Raw genomic sequence first — 22,122 nt, 5'->3', positions numbered from 1 at the left:
TTTCTTCCTTCCTTCCTTCCTTCCTTCCTTTCTTTCTTTCTTTCTTTCTTTCTTTCTTTCTTTCTTTCTTTCTTTCTTTCTTTCTTTCTTTCTCCCTCCCTCTCCCACCCTCCCTCCCTCCCTTTCTCCTTCTTTCTTTCTTTCCTGTTTTTTTAAGTGTTTTTATTTTTCTCTTTTCAGATTATAAAATAAAATTTATTAATTATTGAATGTGAACTAAATACAAGGTGCTTTTTTAATATTTATTTCTTTGTTGAATTTTATTTATTTTTTATAGAGCAGGTTCTTATTATTTATCTATTTTATATGTATTAGCCTATATATGTAAATCCCAATCTCCCAATTAATCCCACCACCACCACCACCCGCCACTGCTTCCCTGCCGTGGTGTCCAAATGTTTGTTCTCTACACCTGTGTCTCTATTTCTGCCTTGCAAACTGGTTCATCTGTACCATTTTTCTAGATTGCACATATATGCGTTAATATACGATATTTGCTTTTCTCCTTCTGACTTACTTCACTCTGTATGACAGTCTCTAGGTCCATCCACGTCTCTACAAATGACCCAATTTCATTCCTTTTTATGGCTTGATTATACTCCATTGTATATATGTACCACATCTTCTTTATTCATTCATCTGTCAGTGGGTATTTAGGTTGCTTCCATGACCTTGCTATTGTAAATAGTGCTGCAATGAACATTGGGGTGCATGCGTCTGCTTGAATTATGGTTTTCTCTGGGTATATGCCCAGGAGAGGGATTGCTGGGTCTTATGGTAATTCTATTTTTAGTTTTTTAAGGAACCTCCATACTGTTCTCCATAGTGGCTGTATCAATTTACATTCCCACCAACAGTGCAAGAGGGCTCCCTTTTCTCCACACCCTCTCCAGCATTTGTTGTTTGTAGATTTTCTGATGATGCCCATTCTAACCGGTGTGAGGTGATAACTCGTGGTAGTTTTGATTTGCATTTCTCTAATAATTAGTGATGTTGAGCAGCTTATCATGTGCCTCTTGGCCATCTGTATGTCTTCCTTGGTGAAATGTCTATTTAGGTCTTTTACCCATTTTTGAATTGGGTTGTTTTTTTAATATTGAGCTACATGAGCTATTTATATATTTTGGAGATTAATCATTTGTCCGTTGATTCATTTGCAAATATTTTCTCCCATTCTGAGGGTTGTCTTTTCGTCTTGTTTGTAGTTTCCTTTGCTGTGCAAAAGATTTTAAGTTTCATTAGACCCCATTTGTTTATTTTTGTTTTTATTTCCATTACTCAAGGAGGTGGGTCAAAAAAGATCTTACTGTGATTTATGTCAAAGAGTGCTCTTCTTATGTTTTCTTCTAAGAGTTCTATAGTGTCCGGTCTTACATTTAGATCTCTAATCCATTTTGAGTGTATTTTTGTGTACAGTGTCAGGGAGTGTTCTAATTTCGTTCTTTTACATGAGCTGCGCATTTTTCCCAACACCACTTATTGAAGAGACTGTCTTTTCTCAATTCTATATCCTTGCCTCCTTTGTCATAGATTAGTTGACCAGAGGTGTGTGGGTTTATCTCCGGGCCTTCTATCCTGTTCCGTTGATCTATATTTCTGGTTTTGTGCCAGTACCATATTGTCTTGATTACTGTAGCTTTATAGTATAGTCTGAAGTCAGGGAGTGTGATTCATCCAGCTCTGTTTTTTCCCCTCAAGAGTGCTTTGGCTATTCGGGCTCTTTTGTGTCTCCATAAAAATTTTAAGATTTTTTGTTCTAGTTCTGTAAAAAGAAATGCCGTTGGTAATTTGATAGGGATTGCATTGAATCTGTAGATTGCTTTGGGTAGCATAGTCAGTTTTACAATACTGATTCTTCCAATCCATGAACGTGGTATATCTCTCCATCTGTTTGTGTTATCTTTGATTTCTTTCATCAGTGTTTTATAGTTTTCTGAGTATAGGTCTTTTACATCCTTAGGTAGGTATATGCCTAGGTATTTTATTCTTTTTGTTGCAATGGTGAATGGGATTATTTCCTCAATTTCTCTTTCTGATCTTTCATTGTTAGTGTATAGGAATGCAAGAGATTTCTGTGCATTTTTTTTTGTATCTTGCAACTTTACTAAATTCATTGATTAGCTCTAGTAGTTTTCTGGTGGCCTTTTTAGGATTATCTATGTATAGTATGATGTCATCTGCAAACAGTGACAGTTTTACATCTTCTTTTCCAATTTGTATTCCTTTGTTTCATTTTCTTCCTGATGGCCATGGCTAGGACTTCCAAAACTATGTTGAATAATAGTGGCGAGCGTGGACATCCTTGTCCTGTTCCTAATCTTAGAGGAAATGCTTTCAGTTTTTCACCATTGAGAATGAGATTTGCTGTGGGTTTGTCATATATGGCCTTTATTATGTTGAGGTAGGTTCCCTCTATGCCCACTTTCTGGAGAGTTTTTTTCATCAGTGGGTGTTGAATTTTGTCAAAAGCTTTTTCTGCCTCTATTGAGATTATCATATGGTTTTTATTCTTCAGTTTGTTAATATGTGTATCATATGGATTGATTTGCATATATTGAAGAACCTTGCATCCCTGGGATAAATCCCACTTGATCATTGTGTATGATCCTTTTAATGTGTTCTTGGATTCTGTTTGGTGGTATTTTGTTGAGGATTTCTGCATCTATGTTCTTCAGTGATATTGGTCTGTAATTTTCTTTTTTTGTAGAATCTTTGTCTGATTTTGGTATCAGGGTGATGGTGGCCTCACAGAATGAGTTTGGGAGTGTTCCTTCCTCTACCATGTTTTGGAAGAGTTTGAGAAGGATGGGTGTTAGCTCTTCTCTAAATGTTTCATAGGATTCACCTGTGAAGCCATCTGGATCTGGATGAAGAGTTTTAATCACAGTTTCAAGTTCATTATTTGTGATTGGTCTGTTCATATTTTCTATTTTTTCCTGGTTCAGTCTTGGAAGGTTATACTTTTCTAAGAATTTGTCCATTTCTTCCAGGTTGTCCATTTTATTGGTATAGAGCTGCTTGTAGTAGTCTCATATGATGGTTTCTATTTCTGTGTTGTCCTTTTAACTTCTTTTTTATTTCTAATTTTATTGATTTGAGTCCTCTCCCTCTTTTTCTTGATGCGTCTGACTTAACATTTATCAATTTTGTTTATCTTCACCAAGAACCAGCTTCTAGTTTTGTTGACCTTTGCTGTTGTTCTCTTTGTTTCTATTTCATTTATTTCTGCTCAGATATTTATGATTTCTTTCCTTCTACTAACTTCGGGTTTTGTTTGTCCTTCTTTCTCTAGTTCCTTTAGGTGTAAGGTTAGATTGTTTATTTGAGATTTTTCTTGTTTCTTGAGGTAGGCTTGTATAGCTATAAACTTCCCTCTTAGAACTGCTTTTGCTGCATCCCACAGGTTTTGGATCATCATGTTTTCATTGTCATTTGTCTCTAGGTATTTTTTGATTTCCTCTTTGATTTCTTCAGTGATCTCTTGGTTATTTAGTAACGTTTGTTTAGCCTCCATGTGTTTGTGTTTTTTATGTTTTTTTCCCTGGAATTTATTTCTAATCTCATAGCATTGTGGTCGGAAAAGATGCTTGATATGATTTCAGTTTTCTTAAATTTACCAAGGCTTGAATTGTGACCCAAGATGTGATCTATCCTAGGCAATGTTCCATGTGCACTTGAGAAGAAAGTGTAATCTGCTGTTTTCAGATAGAATGTCCTATAAATATTAATTAAATCTATCTGGTCTGTTGTGTCATTTAAAGGTCATGTTTCCTTATTAATTTTCTGTCTGGATGATCTCTCCATTGGTGTAATTGAGGTGTTAAAGTTCCCCAATATTATTGTGTTACTCTCAATTTCCTCTTTTATAGCTATTAGCATTTGCCTTATGTATTGAAGTACTCCTATGTTGGTTGCATATATATTTATAATTGTTATATCTTCTTCTTGGATTGATCCCATGATCATTATGTAGTATCCTTCCTTGTCTCTTGTAACATTCTTTATTTTAAAGTCTATTTTATCTGATGTGAGTATTGCTACTCCAGGTTTCTTTTGATCTCCATTTGCATGGAATATCTTTTTCCATCCCTTCATTTTCAGTCTGTATGTGTCCCTAGGTCTGAAGTGGGTCTCTTTTAGACAGCATATATATATATATATATATATATAGGTCTTGTGTTTGTATCCATTCAGTGAGCCTGTGTCTTTTGGTTATGGCATTTAATCCATTCACATTTAAGGTAATTATCGATATGTATGTTCCTATTACCATTTTCTTAATTGTTTTGGGTTTGTTTTTTTTTTTTTTTTTTTTTGTAGGTCTTTTTGTTTTCTTGTGTTTCCCACTTAGAGAAGTTCCTTTAGCATTGGTTGTAGAGCTGGTTTGGTGGTGCTGAATTTTCTTAGCTTCTGTTTGTCTGTAAAGTTTTGATTTCTCTGTCGAATCTGAACGAGATCTTTGCTGGGTAGAGTAATCTTGGTTGTAGGTTCTTTCCTTTCCTCACTTTAAATATATCATGCCACTCCCTTCTGGCTTGTAGAGTTTCTGCTGAGAAATCAGCTGTTAACCTTATGGGAGTTCCCTTGTATGTTATTTGTCATTTTTCCCTTGTTGCTTTCAATAATTTTTCTTTGTCTTTAATTTTTGTCAATTTGATTACTATGTGTCTCGGCTTGTTTCTCCTTGGGTTTATCCTGTATGGGACTCTCTGAGCTTCCTGGACTTGGGTGGCTATTTCCTTTCCCATGTTAGGGAAGTTTTTGACTATAATCTCTTCAAATATTTTCTCGGGTCCTTTCTCTCTCTCTTCTCCTTCGGGGACCCCTATAATGCGAATGTTGTTATGTTTAATGTTGACCCAGAGGTCTCTTAGGCTGTCTTCATTTCTTTTCATTCTTTTTTCTTTATTCTTTTCCACAGCAGTGAATTCCACCATTCTGTCTTCCAGGTCACTTATCCGTTCTTCTGCCTCAGTTATTCTACTAATGATTCCTTCTAGTGTATTTTTCATTTCAGTTATTGTATTGTTCATCTCTGTTTGTTTGTTCTTTAATTCTTCTAGGTGTATGTGCTTTAATTCTTCTAGGTCTTTGTTAAACATTTCTTGCATCTTCTCGATCTTTGCCTCCATTCTTTTTCTGAGGTACTGGATCATCTTCACTATCATTATTCTGAATTCTTTTTCTGGAAGGTTGCCTATCTCCATTTGGTTGTTTTTCTGGGGTTTTATCTTGTTCCTTCATCTGGTACGTAGTGCTCTGCCTTTTCATTTTGTCTATCTTTCTGTGAATGTGGTTTTTGTTCCACAGGCTGCAGGACTGTAGTTCTTGCTTCTGCTGTCTGCTCTCTGGTGCATGAGGCTCTCTTTCTTCTGTTTTAAATGTAGGCATTTATTACTATAGACTTCCCTCTTACAACTGCTTTTGCTATATTCTATAAATTTTAGTATGTTGTATTTCTGTTTTCATTTGTCTCAAGATATATTTTGATTTCCTATTTGATTTCTTCTTTGATTCATTGGTTGTTCAGGAGACTATTATTTAATCCACATATTTGTGAATTTTTCAGTTTTCTTCTGTTACTGATTTGTAGTTTCATACCATTATGGTGAGAAAAGATACTTGATATTATTTTAATATTCTGAAATTGTTAAAACTTGTTTTGTGGACTAATATGTTATAAAGAATCCTAGAGAATATTCCATGTGCACTTGAGAAGAATATGTATTCTGCTGTTGTTCAACGGAATGTTCTTTATTTGGATGTAATGTTCTTTATATGTCTGTTAGGTACACTTGTTCTACAGTGTTATTCAATTCCACTGCTTCCTTATTGATTTTATGTCTGGATCATTTATCCATTGATTAAAGTGTGGTATTAAAGTCCCCTACTATTATTGTATTGCTGTCTATTTTTCTCTGTAGTTCCGTTAATATTTGCTTCATATATTTAGGTTCTCTAAACTTGGCTGCATATATATTTATAATTTTATAGTATCTTGATTAATTGACCCCTCTATCATTATATAGTGACCTTGTCTTTTTTACCCCTTCACTTTTTTTTATAACTTTTTATTTTATGTTGGAGTATAGCTGATTAACAATATTGCGATAGCTTCAGGTGCACAGCAAATCGACTCAGCCATACATATACACGTATCCATTAATCTATAGGTGTCCTTAAAGCTAAAGTGATAAGTCTGCTATTGAAGCTCTCTATTGAATATTTTCAGTTCTGTTATTGTATTCTTCAGCTCTAGGATTTCTGTTTGGTTATTTTTTTATGGTTTCTCTTTCTTTATTAAATTTCTTATTTTGTTCATTTATTGTTTTCCTGATTTCATTTGATTACCTATCTGTGTTATCTTGTACCTCATTGAGCTTCTTTAAGATGATTATTTTTAATTCTTTGTCAGGCAATTTGTAGATCTCTATTTCTTTCACACTGGTTACTGGAGCTTTATTAGTTTCCTTTGGTGGTGTCATGTTGCCTGATTCTTTGTGATTTGTGTAGCTTTGTGTTGATGTTTGTGCATTTGAAGGAGCAAACACCCCCTTCCAATCTTTACAGACAGGTTTTGGCAGGTAAAAACCTCTTGTCAGGTCTGCAGGCTGATGGAATTGCCTCTGGGATCACAGTTGAGTGAGGTTGGAACCAGATCATGTGGTTGCTGCTGGGCCTGCAGCAGCATCTGTGGTTGGAAGGCCTTTTACCAGGGGCTCAGGTGGACATAGACCCTGTCTGGTCCCTGGGAAAATGGAACTGCCTTCAGGACCTTGGTCAGTAGAGCTGGCACTGGGATAACAGTCTACTTCAAGGTCCACAATTGGGTTTGCAAATGGTAGGCCTGTTATCAAGTGTGTAGATGGGAGTGGCTCCCATCTGGCCCTTTGGAGGGCTCCCAGTGTGTCACTTGGTGGGTCCCTGAGTTGGCAGAACTGCTCCTCAACTGCAGTTTTGAGGTATGGAACTAGGTAACAGGGCCATTTCAAGATCTGTAGTGGGACCAAGGTCTGCAGGCCAGCCACCAGGGGCATGAGTGGATGTGACCCCCAACAGGTTCCTGGGCAGGCAAGACTACTCCTGGATCATGGCTGGGAGAAGGATTGAATTAGTTACAGGGCTGCTTCAAGATCCACAGTCAAACTGAGGTCTGCAGGTCAGCCTCCAGGGTCATGGACAGGCGTGACTCCTCCTGGGTTCCTTATCAAATGGTGCTAGTGGCAGGACCAAGGTTAAGTGGGGCTGTAGCTGAGTCCATAAGGGGAGGAGGCTATTTCCAGGTTTGTAACTGAATTACAGTTAGTGAACCAACCATCTGAGCATGGACTTGCCTTCTCAAAACAGTCCTCCTTGGTCTTGACTTACACTGGGATTTTGCAAGTTCCTACTTTGATCCCAAAGCTCTCACAAAGGCACTTCTGTTTGTGGATGGCTGCCAAATTATCGTTGCTGTGGGGGAATACAAGTGGGGGAATCTGCTATTCTACCTTCTTGCTCCCTTGACTTTTTAATTTAAAAATATATCTTGGAGAACTTTTTATATTAGTAGTACAGAGAGAGTTTTTGCATCCTCTTTAAAACAGATGCATAGTATTCCATTGTATGGATGTACCATAACTTATTAATTTCCTATTGATGGACATTATGGGTTGTTTCCAATCTTTTGCTACAACAGTGCAGCAGTGAACTCCTGTACACATACCATTTCACCTGTAAGCAAGTATATCTATATAGTAAATTCCCAGAGTGAGATTGCTGGATCAGAAAATATATGCATTTATAATTTTAATACACATTGCCAAATTATCCTCTAGAATGGCTTTTCCAATTCGCTCTTCCACCAGCAATACATGATAGAGCTTGTTTCCCGCAGCCTTGCCAATACATTATGTCATCTAAACTTGTGAGTCTCATAGGTGAAAAATAGTATTTGAGAGAAGTTTAGTTTACATATTTCTCTTACTGTGAGTGAGCTTGAGTATTTTTCAAGTGTTTAAGAGCTATTTGAATTTCCAGTTTTCTTAATCCCACTCTCCCATTTCCTAATTTACAAAATAAATAAAAGCTGTTTCTAACTTGTGGCATTAAAGCAAAGTTCTTAGAAAGGTTTAACACAGTGCTTGGCAAAAGGAAGCATTCAAGAAGTGGTAGTTGCTATTATTATTGCCGTTGTTACTACTACTATTATTATTATTTTTCTGAGTTCTCTTGGTGAGTTTGGAGTAATCTCAGATTGTTTTGGAAAAGAAAACCTGAATGAGATCCAATACATGTATTACCATGAAAGCTGTCAACTCATGACCTTTCACCCCATGCATCTAGGACCCTAAGGAAAATGTCTGGAATCTGCTCGGTAGGAAGAACCCCCCAAACTCACTTGTCCATGTTTGCTGGTATTATAGGTGCATAGTCCCAAATGACTTCCTCTGCAGCAATGAAGTATTCCCATCTCTTAACGTGCCGCCTCTGGTCTCGAGTTAGTTTCTTAGGATTCCTGGTTTTCTTTGCACAGTTTTTAATGTCTATGTAAGCCTGCATCCCAGCTGAGTTAGGACATAAAGACAATGAAAGAATTTGAGAGAAGAAATTAAGGCTGATAAAATGTATATCTTTAAAATAAATTTGTGGAAGTTTTCAATAATAACAGTGAAAGTAACGCTCAGGCAACTTTTGAACATTTTGGTTTGAAGCTCTTTTAATACACTGCAGAAGGACCAAGAATAAAAAAGCAAGGGAAAGAGAGGATGAATTAGGGGAATAACTTGGAAAGCTATCCTTTGTTTCTTACCAGGGAGGAAAATTTCTTGAAATTTCCAGATCCTTAAAACCTTATGACTTAGGTCATGTCGATTTCCCATATTTCCTATAACCTCTTCCTTTTATTTGTAAAATGAAGATATTACTAGTATGTACTGTACGAAATTGTTCTTAAAAATTAAATAAGATAATACAGAAAGCACTTAACTTTAATAATGTTAGTTTTGCTGTGGTTTCATTAGTATTTGGGGCTCTATCTTCCAGGGATATTGTGACAATTTCATTACTTCAAATATAATTTTGACTGCTTAGTGTGAACAAAAAATGAAATGATCCCATAAAGTGTCTCTTTTTTATATTTCTTGCTTTTTTATTATTTATATTTATTTATTTTTGCGGTACACGGGCCTCTCACTGTTGTGGCCTCTCCTGTTGCGGAGCACAGGCTCTGGACACGTAGGCTCAGCGGCCATGGCTCACGGGCCCAGCTGCTCCGCGGCATGTGGGATCTTCCCAGACCGGGGCACGAACCTGTGTCCCCTGCAATGGCAGGCGGACTCTCAACCACTGGGCCACCAGGGAGGCCCTATTTCTTGCTTTTATACACATTATTTTGGTAACACAATGATTTCCTATAGTGATATTTACTTATATTTACAGGAACCCTCCTCCTAACTGTTTTAAAGCAACAATGTGTAATAGACCGTTAGTTATTTTGTTTACCTGATACTATATAACAACCTAGGCTGATTTTTCCCCCCACTAGAATTCACTGATGTTCTTTAAAGCTCACCCCTCAGCTGGTTAGATACTGTGTTTTTTCTATTCAACACACATCCACTGAGTTCCTCTTTGGGTCAGGCTCTGTGCTCATCTTGTTATGAAAGACAATTTTTTCATGTTAAAACTTTTACACTTTCTGTAACTTGGTGCTTCTATAAATTTACAGAAGTTTGACCAGTTCCAACACCTAGTTCTTTTCCTTTAGCTGCATATTAAATAGCCCAAGAAAAAATATCTCTATGTATGTTTTTGTTTCCTTCCTCCTTTCTCCTTTTAAGGAAGTAGAGACCTCTTCAGCTTTTGCATCACTTTAAAAAGTCTTTGTCAATTTCTCTACTTCCTCCATCCCCAACTAACGAGCTATAAGTCTAAGAGCAAAGTATCTATATTCTGTTCTCAAGGACTAAGGAATGTATGTTTGGAGTGTGGGTGGCTTGCAAGAGCAAAGGAAAATGAGGGATTTAGTGCCTAGGACGAAAGGATCCTACATTTGTAAGCAAGACTGTTGAAAGAATTTCTTGCCTTGAAAATGTTTCGGGATGAGCGAAGATATGATCCACTTTCCCTCTAGGCTCATGGTCATGTTTGCAGTTGTGGACGTAGCACTGACGAGAGTGATGGCTGAGATCTTATGACGGCTCTGCTCCAGGACATGGCCGTTGAAATGAATGGAGAACAGTTCTGGCCCAGAGCTCATTCCAATCAGATGCCAACTGATGTGGTCATGGGCACAAACTGTTATATCTGAGGGAGAGAGAGAGAGAGAGAGATGGGGGCCAAAACAGTCAGTCAGCAGTCTGTGATAACAAATTCACTCACCAGATACGTACTGGGCACCTGCTTTGCATCAGGCATTGTGCAAGGTTCTGGAGGTACAGACACTCCCATTTTCATTCCTGCCCTAGAAAAGCAGACATCCGAATGGTGGGCAAACAAGCAGTCACAACTCATTGCAATAAGTGGTATTATAGAGCCCAGAGAGGGGGGATATTAGTTTAGAAACACAGGGATTGCTAAGGCCAAGGAGAGAAGAAAGTAGGTGACCAACCATCCTGGTTTACTGAGGACTGAGGGGTTTCCCAGGAGGCAGGATTTTCAGTGTTAGAACTGAGAAAGTCCTGGGCAGGCCTGAGTAGTTGGTCACTCTAGTACCAATCTGGACTCAGCTGGAGGGAGTTGCCAGAGCCTCCAAAAGGGCTGAGTTTAAGGGCCTAAACCTCTAATCCTAAAAGGGCTTGATCCTAACAGGAAGAAGATGTGAAGATGCTTTAAGGATTTTATACTGTTTCTTTGCCCACTGGTTGATTTTTTTAATGACAAGGCAGTGAATTACTGTGTGGGTTATAGGATCTCCTTAAAATGCAGTGGACAAATCCTCAGTATACTGGGTCACTGGGAGCATTTCATGGATGGAGTAATGAGAACTGAGTACAAAAGCTGTCTGGCTCCTTCTTGCTCCCACAGTGACTCAGAAAATGCTGATTTGCTCTATGGGAGATTCCAACCTCTGGCTTCTATCCTTGGCTTGGGTTTTAAATTTCAGATCTATAATCACTCGATACTAGACCGTGGGGCCATGAATCAGTCCCTTACCCAAAGAGGGGCTAAGGGCTTGTCTTGTTCAGACCATTGTAACAAGACCAATTCCTAGTATCACAGGTGAGAACAAGAAGCTGGAAGGTAGGAGGCTTTGGTGGAAGAATGTCTGCCTCCAATCAATGCATATATTGGGTTGAGCATTTCATACATTTGTATTAGCGTTTATCATATTCAATTTATACTGCCCCATAAGGCAGTTTTACAAGCATTAACTTTTCTCTGTTTCTACTACCAGCTACTTTCGACCCCAGCTACTCTGTCTTTTTCAACTATAAATTCATAACTTCTATGCCCTGATAGAGTTATTAATTTTTATTTTTTCATATGGGTTATTTTGGCTTCTCCTTCTCTATATTTAGACGGATGATTTACTTTGCCAGGACACAGATACAATTTCTCTTTTGACCACTCCCCTCTAAGGCCCATAGTAGATAACATGCTATGTTATCTGTAAAAAACTTCTTAAACACCCTCTGCACCAGGATAGATGATTAACCCATTTTTTTACGAAAGCACGTTGAGACAACTAACTGCTAAAAGCCACACTAAGGTAGAGAAGTGAGCAAGGTGTGAACTCAGATGTGCTAACTCAGTTAACTAAGTTTTTAAACTCTGAATCAAAACCCAGGGTCACGCTTCCCTGGTGGCGCAGTGGTTGAGAGTCCGCCTGCCGATGCAGGGGACACGGGTTCGTGCCCCGGTCTGGGAAGATCCCACATGCCGCGGGAGCGGCTGGGCCCGTGAGCCATGGCCGCTGAGCCTGCGCATCCACAGCCTGTGCTCCGCAATGGGAGAGGCCACAACGGTGAGAGACCCGCGTAACGCAAAAAAAAAGAAAAAAAAACAAAACCCAGGGTCATCTTAGTATATTTGTAATGACCTGGGTGGGAAGATAGAATCAAATGAAATGGAATACAATTTAAAAGCAATGTCCAGACCTCAACTCTTGACAAGTTTTATTTTTAGTAAGAGAAGCCATTTGTGATTTTCAGATATAGAAAGCAGCCTCTGAGAAATTTAGTGTTTTGAAGCATAGTTTATTTAATAAAGTAATATTTTCATTTTTCCCATTTTTCCCCCACAGGATCTTTGGTTCTAGGTCATTTCTATCAGAGAGAAGTAGAAGTGGTTTAGGTGGGGATCAGTTTTTTTTTTTCTCTTAACAATTGTTATGATTTTGCTTTTTCACAAGAGTCTACATGTAAATGAAAAGAGAAAAACATCCCATATGCCACTGAATATTACTCATCCACCATCTTTTGAAATGCTAGTAGTATTTTTGTATGTTGGATATTTCTCCTAATCTCCTGTTCATCTTCACTGTAAGTGTCGTCATTGCATTCTTCCTGCTGACCCTTCCTGCTGAGGACTGGCCTTGAACTCTGTTTTGTAGGGCTTCATTTCTGGAAGAAAACATGGTCACCATGCAGCAGGGACCACACAACTCACTGAAGGAGACTAAGCTGATATCCTGGATGTCTTCCTGGAGATGTAGGCCAAGGTGAAACCTGCTCGGAGCACTACATGTAATAAGACTGCACACTCCTTCTCTTAGGTAGCTTCTAATTTGTCTGTTGTACTTGTTAGTTAAAAAAAGCAAAAAAAAAGGATTAAATCTTGAGAACCACTGAATTAGATTACATTACCTTTCAGATTAGGAGTTAAAAAATTGTGAGTATGGTCAACTACCCTAGTGCCTTTAGGAAAACAATGGGATCAGTGCTTCAACTATTTTTGGATAGTACACAGCCCATGTGTTACCTGGCATTGTCCCATTCACATAGCCATTGACTGTGTACATTAGGGATGATGTCTGGTTCCAGCTTTTACTTTCATCAAACACAGCAAACATCAGTACATGTTGCTTGTCAAACATCTTCTGTATCCCATCCTCAGTTAGGGTGCCTGTGAAAAAGACATACTTTTAATAGCATCCCAGATAGAAGGCTCTCATTAGCTATTCCTAGATAACAGAGTTTAAGATAAGCAGCCAATCATAATGATGTCAACTGTAAAGTGTTCTTATAAAAATAGCATCTATCAAGTAATAATGATTGAAGGCTTATTAAAATCCTGGTGCCACCTTGTTTCTTTCTGGCACCTGATAGCCTTGAGGAATGGGGCTTTAAAAGTAAATTTGATCTGGCACAGAGAGAAAACATTTGGTGACTGTCAAGGCTTTAGTAAAAGTATCCATTTCTTCCAGTGTCAGTAAGTCAATGCATAGACTTACCTGGTGGTGCAGTGATTAAGAATCCACCTGCTGATGCAGGGGACACGGGTTCGAGCCCTGGTCTGGGAAGATCCCACATGTCGTGGAGCAACTAAGCCCATGCACCACAACTACTGAGCCTGCACTCTAGAGCCTGCGCACCACAATGAAGGGTAGCCCCCACTCGCCGCCAACTAGAAAAAGTCTGTGCACAGCAACAAAGACCCAACACAGCCAAAAAGAAATAAAGAAATTTATATTAAAGAAAATAAGTTAATGCATAGGTACCGTAGCTCATTTGGTCAACGCATCACACTCCAAGTTTAATATAGCCATCTTGCTAGTACATGTAATGGGACGCTAGAGAATTGGTTGAGAGGGTCAAGATTAATCCACTCTCATGAATAAAAAATGCACCTGATAGTAAAATGAAAGAAGAGACTTTTATAAGTTTAAAATTTTTTCAGTGTCCTCACAGTATCTTCTATACCAGGCAATGAAAATATGTATTTGTATAGTGAATAAATGAATTAGGAATGTATGTAGGTATGGTATGCGTGTATGTACAGACAGATGGTGAATCCATCACATTATCTCCCACAGTGCAGTTTGTTGTGGTTGTTTGTTTTAATGAAAGATGGGATGAATTTGTTTGGGGTAAAATAAAAGTCCAAGCTTGCTCCTAAGAATCCCAGCCAATGAAATTTCTTATAAAGTCAGTTGAGTGTGTTTGAAACTTACCACTCAAAGTGTTCAGCTTGTTTACAAGCAAGGAACCTGGAGTTTTGTGTATTTAGAGACCAAATTACCAACCCAAACCTCAGATCTATTACTCAAAGTTCTTTCCAAGTACTCTCAGCAGAGTACGGACTGCTGTATACTTTCAAAAAGACTTGGCCTTGAGGTAAATGTTACGGATCATATGGGCATGGCAGCGGAACATACTCTCAGACAGAGATTTACTTGGGAGAGACTCCCAGGACCGAGATGAAGGAGGGGCTTAAGAAACAGAGGAAGATTGCAAATCCTCAAATATCCGTGTCAAATGATGATCTGATTTCTGCACCCTTCTCTGCTTGATTTACGAAAAGATACCAAGACACTCCCAAGCCTCATTCCATTATAGTATCTTTACCAATCCAACATCTTTGCTCTTTTGATTTTTTTTTTTTTTACCTTTCTTACAAATAAGCAGAGGTCCAATCAGTCCAGAGTTGAAGTCGTGTACCAGATTTTCATAGGAGTAATAGATATATGTGAGGCATGGAGGGTCATCGTGGGTGGGCCCACTGTCCTCACTGATATTCCACTCATAGGTATATTCTTGGCCCGGAGCTACAGAATCATCCATCCTCTCCACAGGGAATGTGTGGTCAGGGTAAGAAGCACCTGGAGACATAAAAGCTGTGAAAACATCTGGATAGTTTCTGAGAACAACTTTTTCATCACTCTCAAGTCTGGGGGAACATAAGTTCTCTATGAAGATATATATGCCTTTCTATAGAAAGCCTTCATTATTTGGAAAGATTCACATATATCCACTTCTATGTCTATGTAATTATAAAGGCTTTGATCCATGGTGATCTGAAGTGAACAAGAAATGTTACTAGTACATTATTTAAAGTTTAGCAAGTTAAGTTTCCAGAGTATCTAAATAATTATTATTTAAATATAATCAGATAAGTGAATCACCTTTGACCAGAAAATCATCTCAGAATATGAAGATGGGTTAAATCTTCTCTGTGATGTATGACAAGACATTTTTTTTAATTTTTAAATTTTTTATTGAAGTACAGTTGATTTACAGTGTTGTGTTAGTTTCTGATATACAGCAAAGTGATTCAATTATATAGCTATATCTGTATCTTCTTTTATATATTATTTTCCCTTATCATTTATTATAGGATATTGAATATAGTTCCCTGTGCTATACAGTAGGAGCTTATTGCTTATCTATTTTATATATAGCAGTTTGTATCTGCTAATCCCAAACACCTAATTTATCCCTCTTCTATCCCCTTTCCCCTTTGGTAACCATAAGTTTGCTTTCTATGTCTGTGAGTCAGTTTCTGTTTTGTAAATAAGTTCATTTGTATCATATTTCAAATTCCACATATAAGTGATATCATATGATATTTGTCTTTTTCTGTCTGACTTACTTCACTTAGTATGATCATCTCTAGGTCCATCCATGTTGCTGCAAATGGTATTATTTCATCCTTTTTGTGGCTGAGTAGTATTTCATTGTATATATATACCACATCTTCTTTATCCATTCATCTGTCAATGGACATTTAGGTTGCTTCCATGTCTTGGCTATTGTAAATAGTGCTGGTATGAACATTGGGGTGTGTGTATCTTTTCAGATTAGAATTTTGTCCAGATATATGCCCAGGAGTGGGATTGCTGGATCATATGGCAACTCTATTTTTGCCTCTCACTGCTGTGGCCTCTCCTGCTGTGGAGCACAGGCTCCGGACACGCAGGCTCAGCGGCCGTGGCTCACGGGCCCAGCCACTCTGCGGCATGTGGGATCCTCCCGGACCGGGGCACGAACCCGTGTCCCCTGCATCGGCAGGTGGACTCCCAACCACTGCACCACCAGGGAAGCCCTATTTTTAGTTTTTTGAGGAACCTCCATTCTGTTTCCATAGTGGCTGCACCAATTTATGTTCCCACCAACAGTGTAGGAGGGTTCCCTTTTCTCCACACCCTCTCCAGCATTTGTTATTTGTAGGCTTTTAAATGATGCCATTCTGACTGGTGTGAGGTGATATCTCATTGTAGTTTTGATTTGCATTTCTCTAATAATTAGCAATGTTGAGCATCTTTTCATGTGCCTATTGACCATCTTGTATGTCTTCTTTGGAATAGAAGTGTCTATTCAGGTCTTCTGTCCATTTTTTGATTGGGTTGTTTGGGTTTTTTTGTTCTTGTTGTTACCGTTATTGAGTTGTATGAGCTGTTTGCCCATTTTGGAGATTAAGTCCTTGTTGGCCACATAGTTTGCAAATATTTTCTCCCAGTCTGTAGGTAAGATATCTTATACTTAATCGCCTGTTAGCATGGGTTTAAGTGGTTATAAGAACACTCAGATCTGTTTATATATTGTTTTGCTCTGCATTTCATGTCTTCTTTCCAACTGATGCCACCCTTAGCCCTGTTTTATCAGTTTATCACATCTCCACCATCTGATTATCCCAACTCTTTCCCCAGAGTCTTAGAGTCTATCCTATATGCAGTCTAATTGTCCTTGTATAAAATATATCTACTGTCTAAAGTTTACATGCCTTACTTTGGTCCTTTGTGTACCCAAAGGCCCACTAGTAACACTTGCATGTGTATTCAACTTTCCCTATTGGTGGGAGACGGGGGAGGATATAGAAATGGTCTTCCTTATTGAAGAAAGGGAACTGTGATGCTGAAGAGTAAAAGCAGTGCAGAGGGTTGGGTGGGGCTTTCAACAACAAAGAGAAGATGTGGCGAGAGATGGAGCAAGTGAGGTCAGGAAGGGCAGAGTTAGTTGTCATAGATAGCAAGAGGGAAGGGCAGTTTCTTCTGAGGCATTCCTCATTTAATCAGGTGAAAGTTTCACATCACTCGCTGGTGCCAGAATTTCTCTTTAGGATACAGTTATCTTTGTTTAGTACAACAGTCAATAAATTTCTTGAGGTGGAAGGTAAGACCATCAGACTGTAGATGTGGGTAGAAAATAAGGATCAGAAAAAAGGGCTAAAATGTTTTACATAATGGAGTAAAGGGCCAGTGGAAACTACTCTTACTGAAGTGACTGTAGTTTTTGAAAACAAATGGTTAGTTTCTTTTCTTCCCTTCCCTCCTCCCTGTTCCTTTTCTTCTCCTCTTTATTCCTCCCCACTTCTTTCTCTCACTCCATCCCCCTTCCTTTCATCATCTTTATTAAGGTATAAATTACAAACAATACAATTCACCAATTTTAAGTACAATATTTGCTGAATTTTGACAAATAAGTACAGTTCTATAGCTACCATCACTATCGAGGTACAGAAGATTTCCATCACTCCAAAAAGTTTCCATGTGGCATTTGTAGCCATACCTTCCCCTATTCTCTGGACACATGCAACCGCTGATTTACTTTCTGTCACTATGCTTTACTTTCCTATATTGTCATATAAATGGAATGACACATCCATTGTGTTTGATTATAGTTAGTATGGTATACCTTCAATCCTTTTTTTTTTTTTTTTTTTTTGTGGTACGCGGGCCTCTCACTGTTGTGGCCTCTCCCATTGCAGAGCACAGGCCCCAGACGCGCAGGCTCAACGGCCATGGCTCACGGGCCCAGCCGCTCCGCAGCACATGGGATCTTCCTGGACTGGGGCACGAACCCGCGTCCCCTGCATTGGCAGGTGGACTCTCAACCACCACGCCACCAGTGAAGCCCCAATCCTTTACTTTTTATCTTTGTCTTTAAAGTGGATTTCTTGAGTTCACCTTAAAGTTGGGTGTTGCTTTTTATTCAATCTTAAAATCTCTTAGTTGTCGTGTTCTTCCCATTTGCTTTTAATATAATTATTAATATGGTTGGGTTTAAATCTACCATTCTGCTATTGTTTTCTATTTGTCCATCTGGCTTTTATCCATTATTTTCTTTTCTTTCCTACTTTCTTTTGGATTAATTGAGTATTTTTTATGTTTCCTTTCATCTCCACTATTGGTTTATTAGCTTTGCTTTGTTTTATTGGCGATGCCCTTCAGCTTACAAAATACAACTTTAATTTATCATAGTCTACCTTCAAATAATCTTATACCATTTTACTTATATTATAAGAAACTTGCAGTAGTATATTTCCATCTTCCCCCTCCCAGCCTTTGTGCTATGGTTGTCATCCATTTCACTTCTACATATATAATATACCCCATAATAAACTGTCATTATTTTTTGCTTTCCAGTTTAGATAATCAGCTATCTTTTTCAGAGATTAAAAATGAAGAAAAATTACTCCATACTTACCCATTTCTGGAATTTTTATCCCTTCTTGTGGCCCCAAATATCTCTCTGATATAATCTTTTTCTGCCTAAAGTACTTCTTTTAATATTTTTTTTTCCTGGTCTGCTAATGAGAAATTGTTCCTGCTTTGTATGTCTAAAACAGTCTTTATTTTGCCTTCATCTTAAAAGGATATTTTTCCTTGGTGTAGAATGTCAAGTGGACAGATTGTCCCCATCCCCCCACACCCAGTACTTTAAAGATGTCCCTAACTATCTTCTGGCTCTCATTGTTTCTAATGATATCTGCTATCATTCTATTTTTTTTCCTCTGTGACTTTATTTTAAAATTAATTAATTAATTAAATTTATTTTTTAGCTGCATTGGGTCTTCATTGCTGCACGTAGGCTTTCTCTAGCTGTGATGAGCAGGGGCTACTCTTCGTTGCAGTGCACGGGCTTCTCGTTGCAGTGGCGCCTCTTGTTGCGGAGCATGGGCTCCAGTAGTTGTGGCTCATGGGCTGTAGAGCGCAGGCTCAGTAGTTGTGGCACACGGGCTTAGCTGCTCCACGGCATGTGGGATCTTCCCGGACCAGGGCTCGAACCCATGTCCCCTGCATTGGCAGGCAGATTCTTAACAACTGAGCCACCAGGGAAGCCCCCTCTGTATGGCTTGTTTCCTCTGACTGTTTTTTAACATTTTCTCTTCATCACTGGTTTTCAGCAATTTGATTATGATGGGCCTTGGTGTGCTTTTATTCACATTTCTTCTTCTTGGTTTTGTCAAGCCTCCTAACTTTGTAGGTTTATAGTTTTCATCACAGTTTGAAAGTTTTCAGCCACTATTTCTTTGAATATTTTTTTCTGTCCCTTCCTTTTCTAGGATTCTAATTACAGTTTACCCTTGAACAACATGGTTTAAACTGTGCAGGTACACTTATACGTGTTTTTTTTTTCAACAAATACGTACTACACCATCCATGGTTGGTTGAATCTGCAGATGCAGAACCACAGATATAGAGGACAGACTAAAGTTACATATGGATTTTCGACTGTGTGGAGGGTTGGTGCCCCAATCCCCACATTGTTTAAGGGTTTACTGTACACATATGTCAGATCACTTGATATTGTCCCATAGTTCACTGAAGCTCTGTTCATTTTGTTCAGTCATTTTATTTGCATGTTTTATTTTGGATAGTTTCTATCATTATGTATTAATGTTCTCCAATATTTCTTCTCCAGTGTCTAATGTGCTGTTAATCTCATCCAGTGTACTTACCATTTCAGCTATTGTATTTATCTATAGAGGTTCCATTTATGTTTTTTTTTTTTTGTAACATTCCATCTCTCTCCTCATCATGCTCATACTCTTCTCTACCTTCTAGAACATATGGAGAATATGTATAAGGGCTATCTTAATGTCTTTGCTTGCTAGTACTATCATTTCTTTTTTTAAATTTAAATTTTATTTTAATGTAGTTGATTCACAATGTTGTGTTAGTTTCAGGTGTGCAGCAGAGTGATTCAGTTATACATATACATATATTCATTCTTTTTTAGATTCTTTTCTCATACAGGTTAGCCCAGAATATTGAGTAGAATTCCCTGTGCTATACAGTAGGTCCTTGTTGGTAATCTATCTTATATATAGTAGTGTGTGTATGTTCTTTTTCTGGATCTGTTTTTATTGATTGATTTTTTTCTTGATTACGGAAAATGATTCTCCTGATTTTTGAACACATTAATTTTTATTAACATTGTGAGTTTTACATGTTGGTTTTGGGATTTTGTTGCATTCTTGTAACAAGTATTGGATTTTATGCTGACACATAGTTCAGACACTTGGAATCAATTTTATACATTCAAGTCTTATTTTTAAAGCTTTGTCATCTCCTGAGTGGCCTATAGTCTAGACTAATTTTGTCCAACTTCTGTTCCTTCTGGTGATTCTACCCAGTACCCATTTATTAGGAGGTCTTTCCACTTTTGATGGTGGGAACATACACTATTCCTGACCCTGTGTGTGGTCTAGGGATTGTTCTGTCTGTTTCTTTTTGGTGGTATTTACCTTACCATTAATACTTTCCTCACATACATGTGCATATTAGTACTTAGTTGAAGACTTGACAGGACCTCTCACTGAATTCACAAGAGCTCTTTCTCTGTAGCTGTACCATTCTCTCTAGGACTCTGCCCTACAAATCACAGGTTCCAGATACTGTGGGCTACCCAGAATCTAAACTCCATTTCTTCAACTCAAAGAGACTGCTGGGCTCTGCTTGGGTTCACCCTCATTGTGCTGTGCCCTGGAAACTCTCTTCAGGCAGAGGGCTCACCTCATTTGTTGTTATTCCCTCATGGATCATTCTCTTGCATTGTCTATTGTTCAATGTCTGAAAACTGTTTCATGTTATTTTGTCTGCCTGTCTAATTGTTAAGCAAAAGGGTAAATATGGTCCCTCATGTCCAAAAGCCAGACTCTGAGATGCTGAATTTCTATAAGAAATAGTTTATGCTGTAGTAATGTCAGCTACCCTTGTCTAATTGCACATCATCAGGAAAATCTATTCCACTCAGAAACACTCATGTGAATTTGCATGGCATCAGCATACATTTGGGCTCTCCAGATGGGAGTGGGAAACGAGGAATATGCATCCATCAGCAATGGGGCATTTAGGCTGCAGCAACATGCATTGCTGTACCACATGAGGTTCTGAGTATGGAAGTCATAAGATAGAAGATTTGAATATGTACATCTAGATTCACTGACATGTTCTCCATAGGACACCATTCTGTGTATGGAAGAGAATACAACCAAACTTGAAGTAATATTGTAGTCATGATTTCATTTGCTTTAGAGATAGGAAACAAAGATGGACTTTAATACCCTCAGAAGCTGCCAATTTTTGTAGATGATTAAGCTTAGAGCATAGGGGAAAAAAAGACTAGTTATGGGTGGACCATAAAGTCTTTACTGAAGACAGGAGACTGAATCAGGTTACTATTAGGTCAACACAAATCCAACTGTGTCAACTCATTCCATCAAACTTTTGTCTCACCCACAGGATAAAGACTAAGTTTGTTAGTATGGCAGCTGAAGTTATTCATGAGTTTGCCCAATCTACCTATCCAGTATCATCTCCATTTGTATCTCTATGTCATGCATATTTTGTACTCCACAGCAATTTACTATGTCTAAAATATATTCCAAGTGTGCACTCTTCTCTGTATCTCTATAGGCATCACTCTAGGACAAGCCTAGACTCCAGAATTAGTCTGTTAACTGGTCACTGGGATTCTGGCATAAGAGGACCCTCATAATCTATTTCCCAGCCTGTAGACAGAATGATCCCTTAAAACCCCATATCTTACTTTGCCATTTTCCTGCTTAAAATCCTGACAATGGCCTCTTATTTCTCAAAATCCTTAACATTGACCACAGGTCCATTTATGATCTACCCCTACTTCTCTCTCCATTCTCAATGTGTGTGACTTTTCCCCTTGTTTACTATGTATCATTCACATTTGGGTCTCCTTTTAGTTTCCCAGAAATGCCAAGTTACATCCTAGCTCAGGGTCTGTGTAGATACTATCCCCTCTGCCTAGAGTGTTCTTCCTCCTTTTCTTTCTTTGGATAAATGTGTGCTCATCCTTCAGATGTCAGGTGTAAGCTTACTTCTTCCCTCATCTATGATTGTGCTGTTTTTTTTTTCTTTTACAGCACTCACCACAATTTATAATTAAGTATTGATATGTGTGAGATTATATGATTAATTTTATTTCTTCCTACTAGATAATA

The 22,122-nt window shown here is 38.2% G+C and overlaps 1 protein-coding gene across 2 annotated transcripts in view; it reads right to left on the bottom strand.

Annotated features, from left to right (window-relative positions):
• Positions 1 to 22,122, bottom strand: part of F5 (coagulation factor V) — an 86,430-nt gene that overhangs the window by 38,585 nt on the left and 25,723 nt on the right. For both annotated transcript variants that reach the window (XM_082833176.1, XM_082833175.1), the window contains exons 4-7: positions 14,531 to 14,743; positions 12,904 to 13,047; positions 10,066 to 10,287; positions 8,381 to 8,546 (exon numbers count right to left, since the gene is read on the bottom strand). In XM_082833176.1, coding sequence (XP_082689302.1) covers positions 8,381 to 8,546; positions 10,066 to 10,287; positions 12,904 to 13,047; positions 14,531 to 14,743 — 745 coding nt within the window. The remainder of the gene's footprint in view (positions 1 to 8,380; positions 8,547 to 10,065; positions 10,288 to 12,903; positions 13,048 to 14,530; positions 14,744 to 22,122) is intronic.

Source organism: Leucopleurus acutus (assembly GCF_964270905.1).
Source record: "Leucopleurus acutus genome assembly, chromosome: 2".
In the NCBI taxonomy this organism is placed as follows: domain Eukaryota; kingdom Metazoa; phylum Chordata; class Mammalia; order Artiodactyla; family Delphinidae; genus Leucopleurus; species Leucopleurus acutus.
The sequence above is the reverse complement of the archived record's forward strand: the minus strand, read 5'-3'. Positions and strand labels throughout refer to the sequence as shown.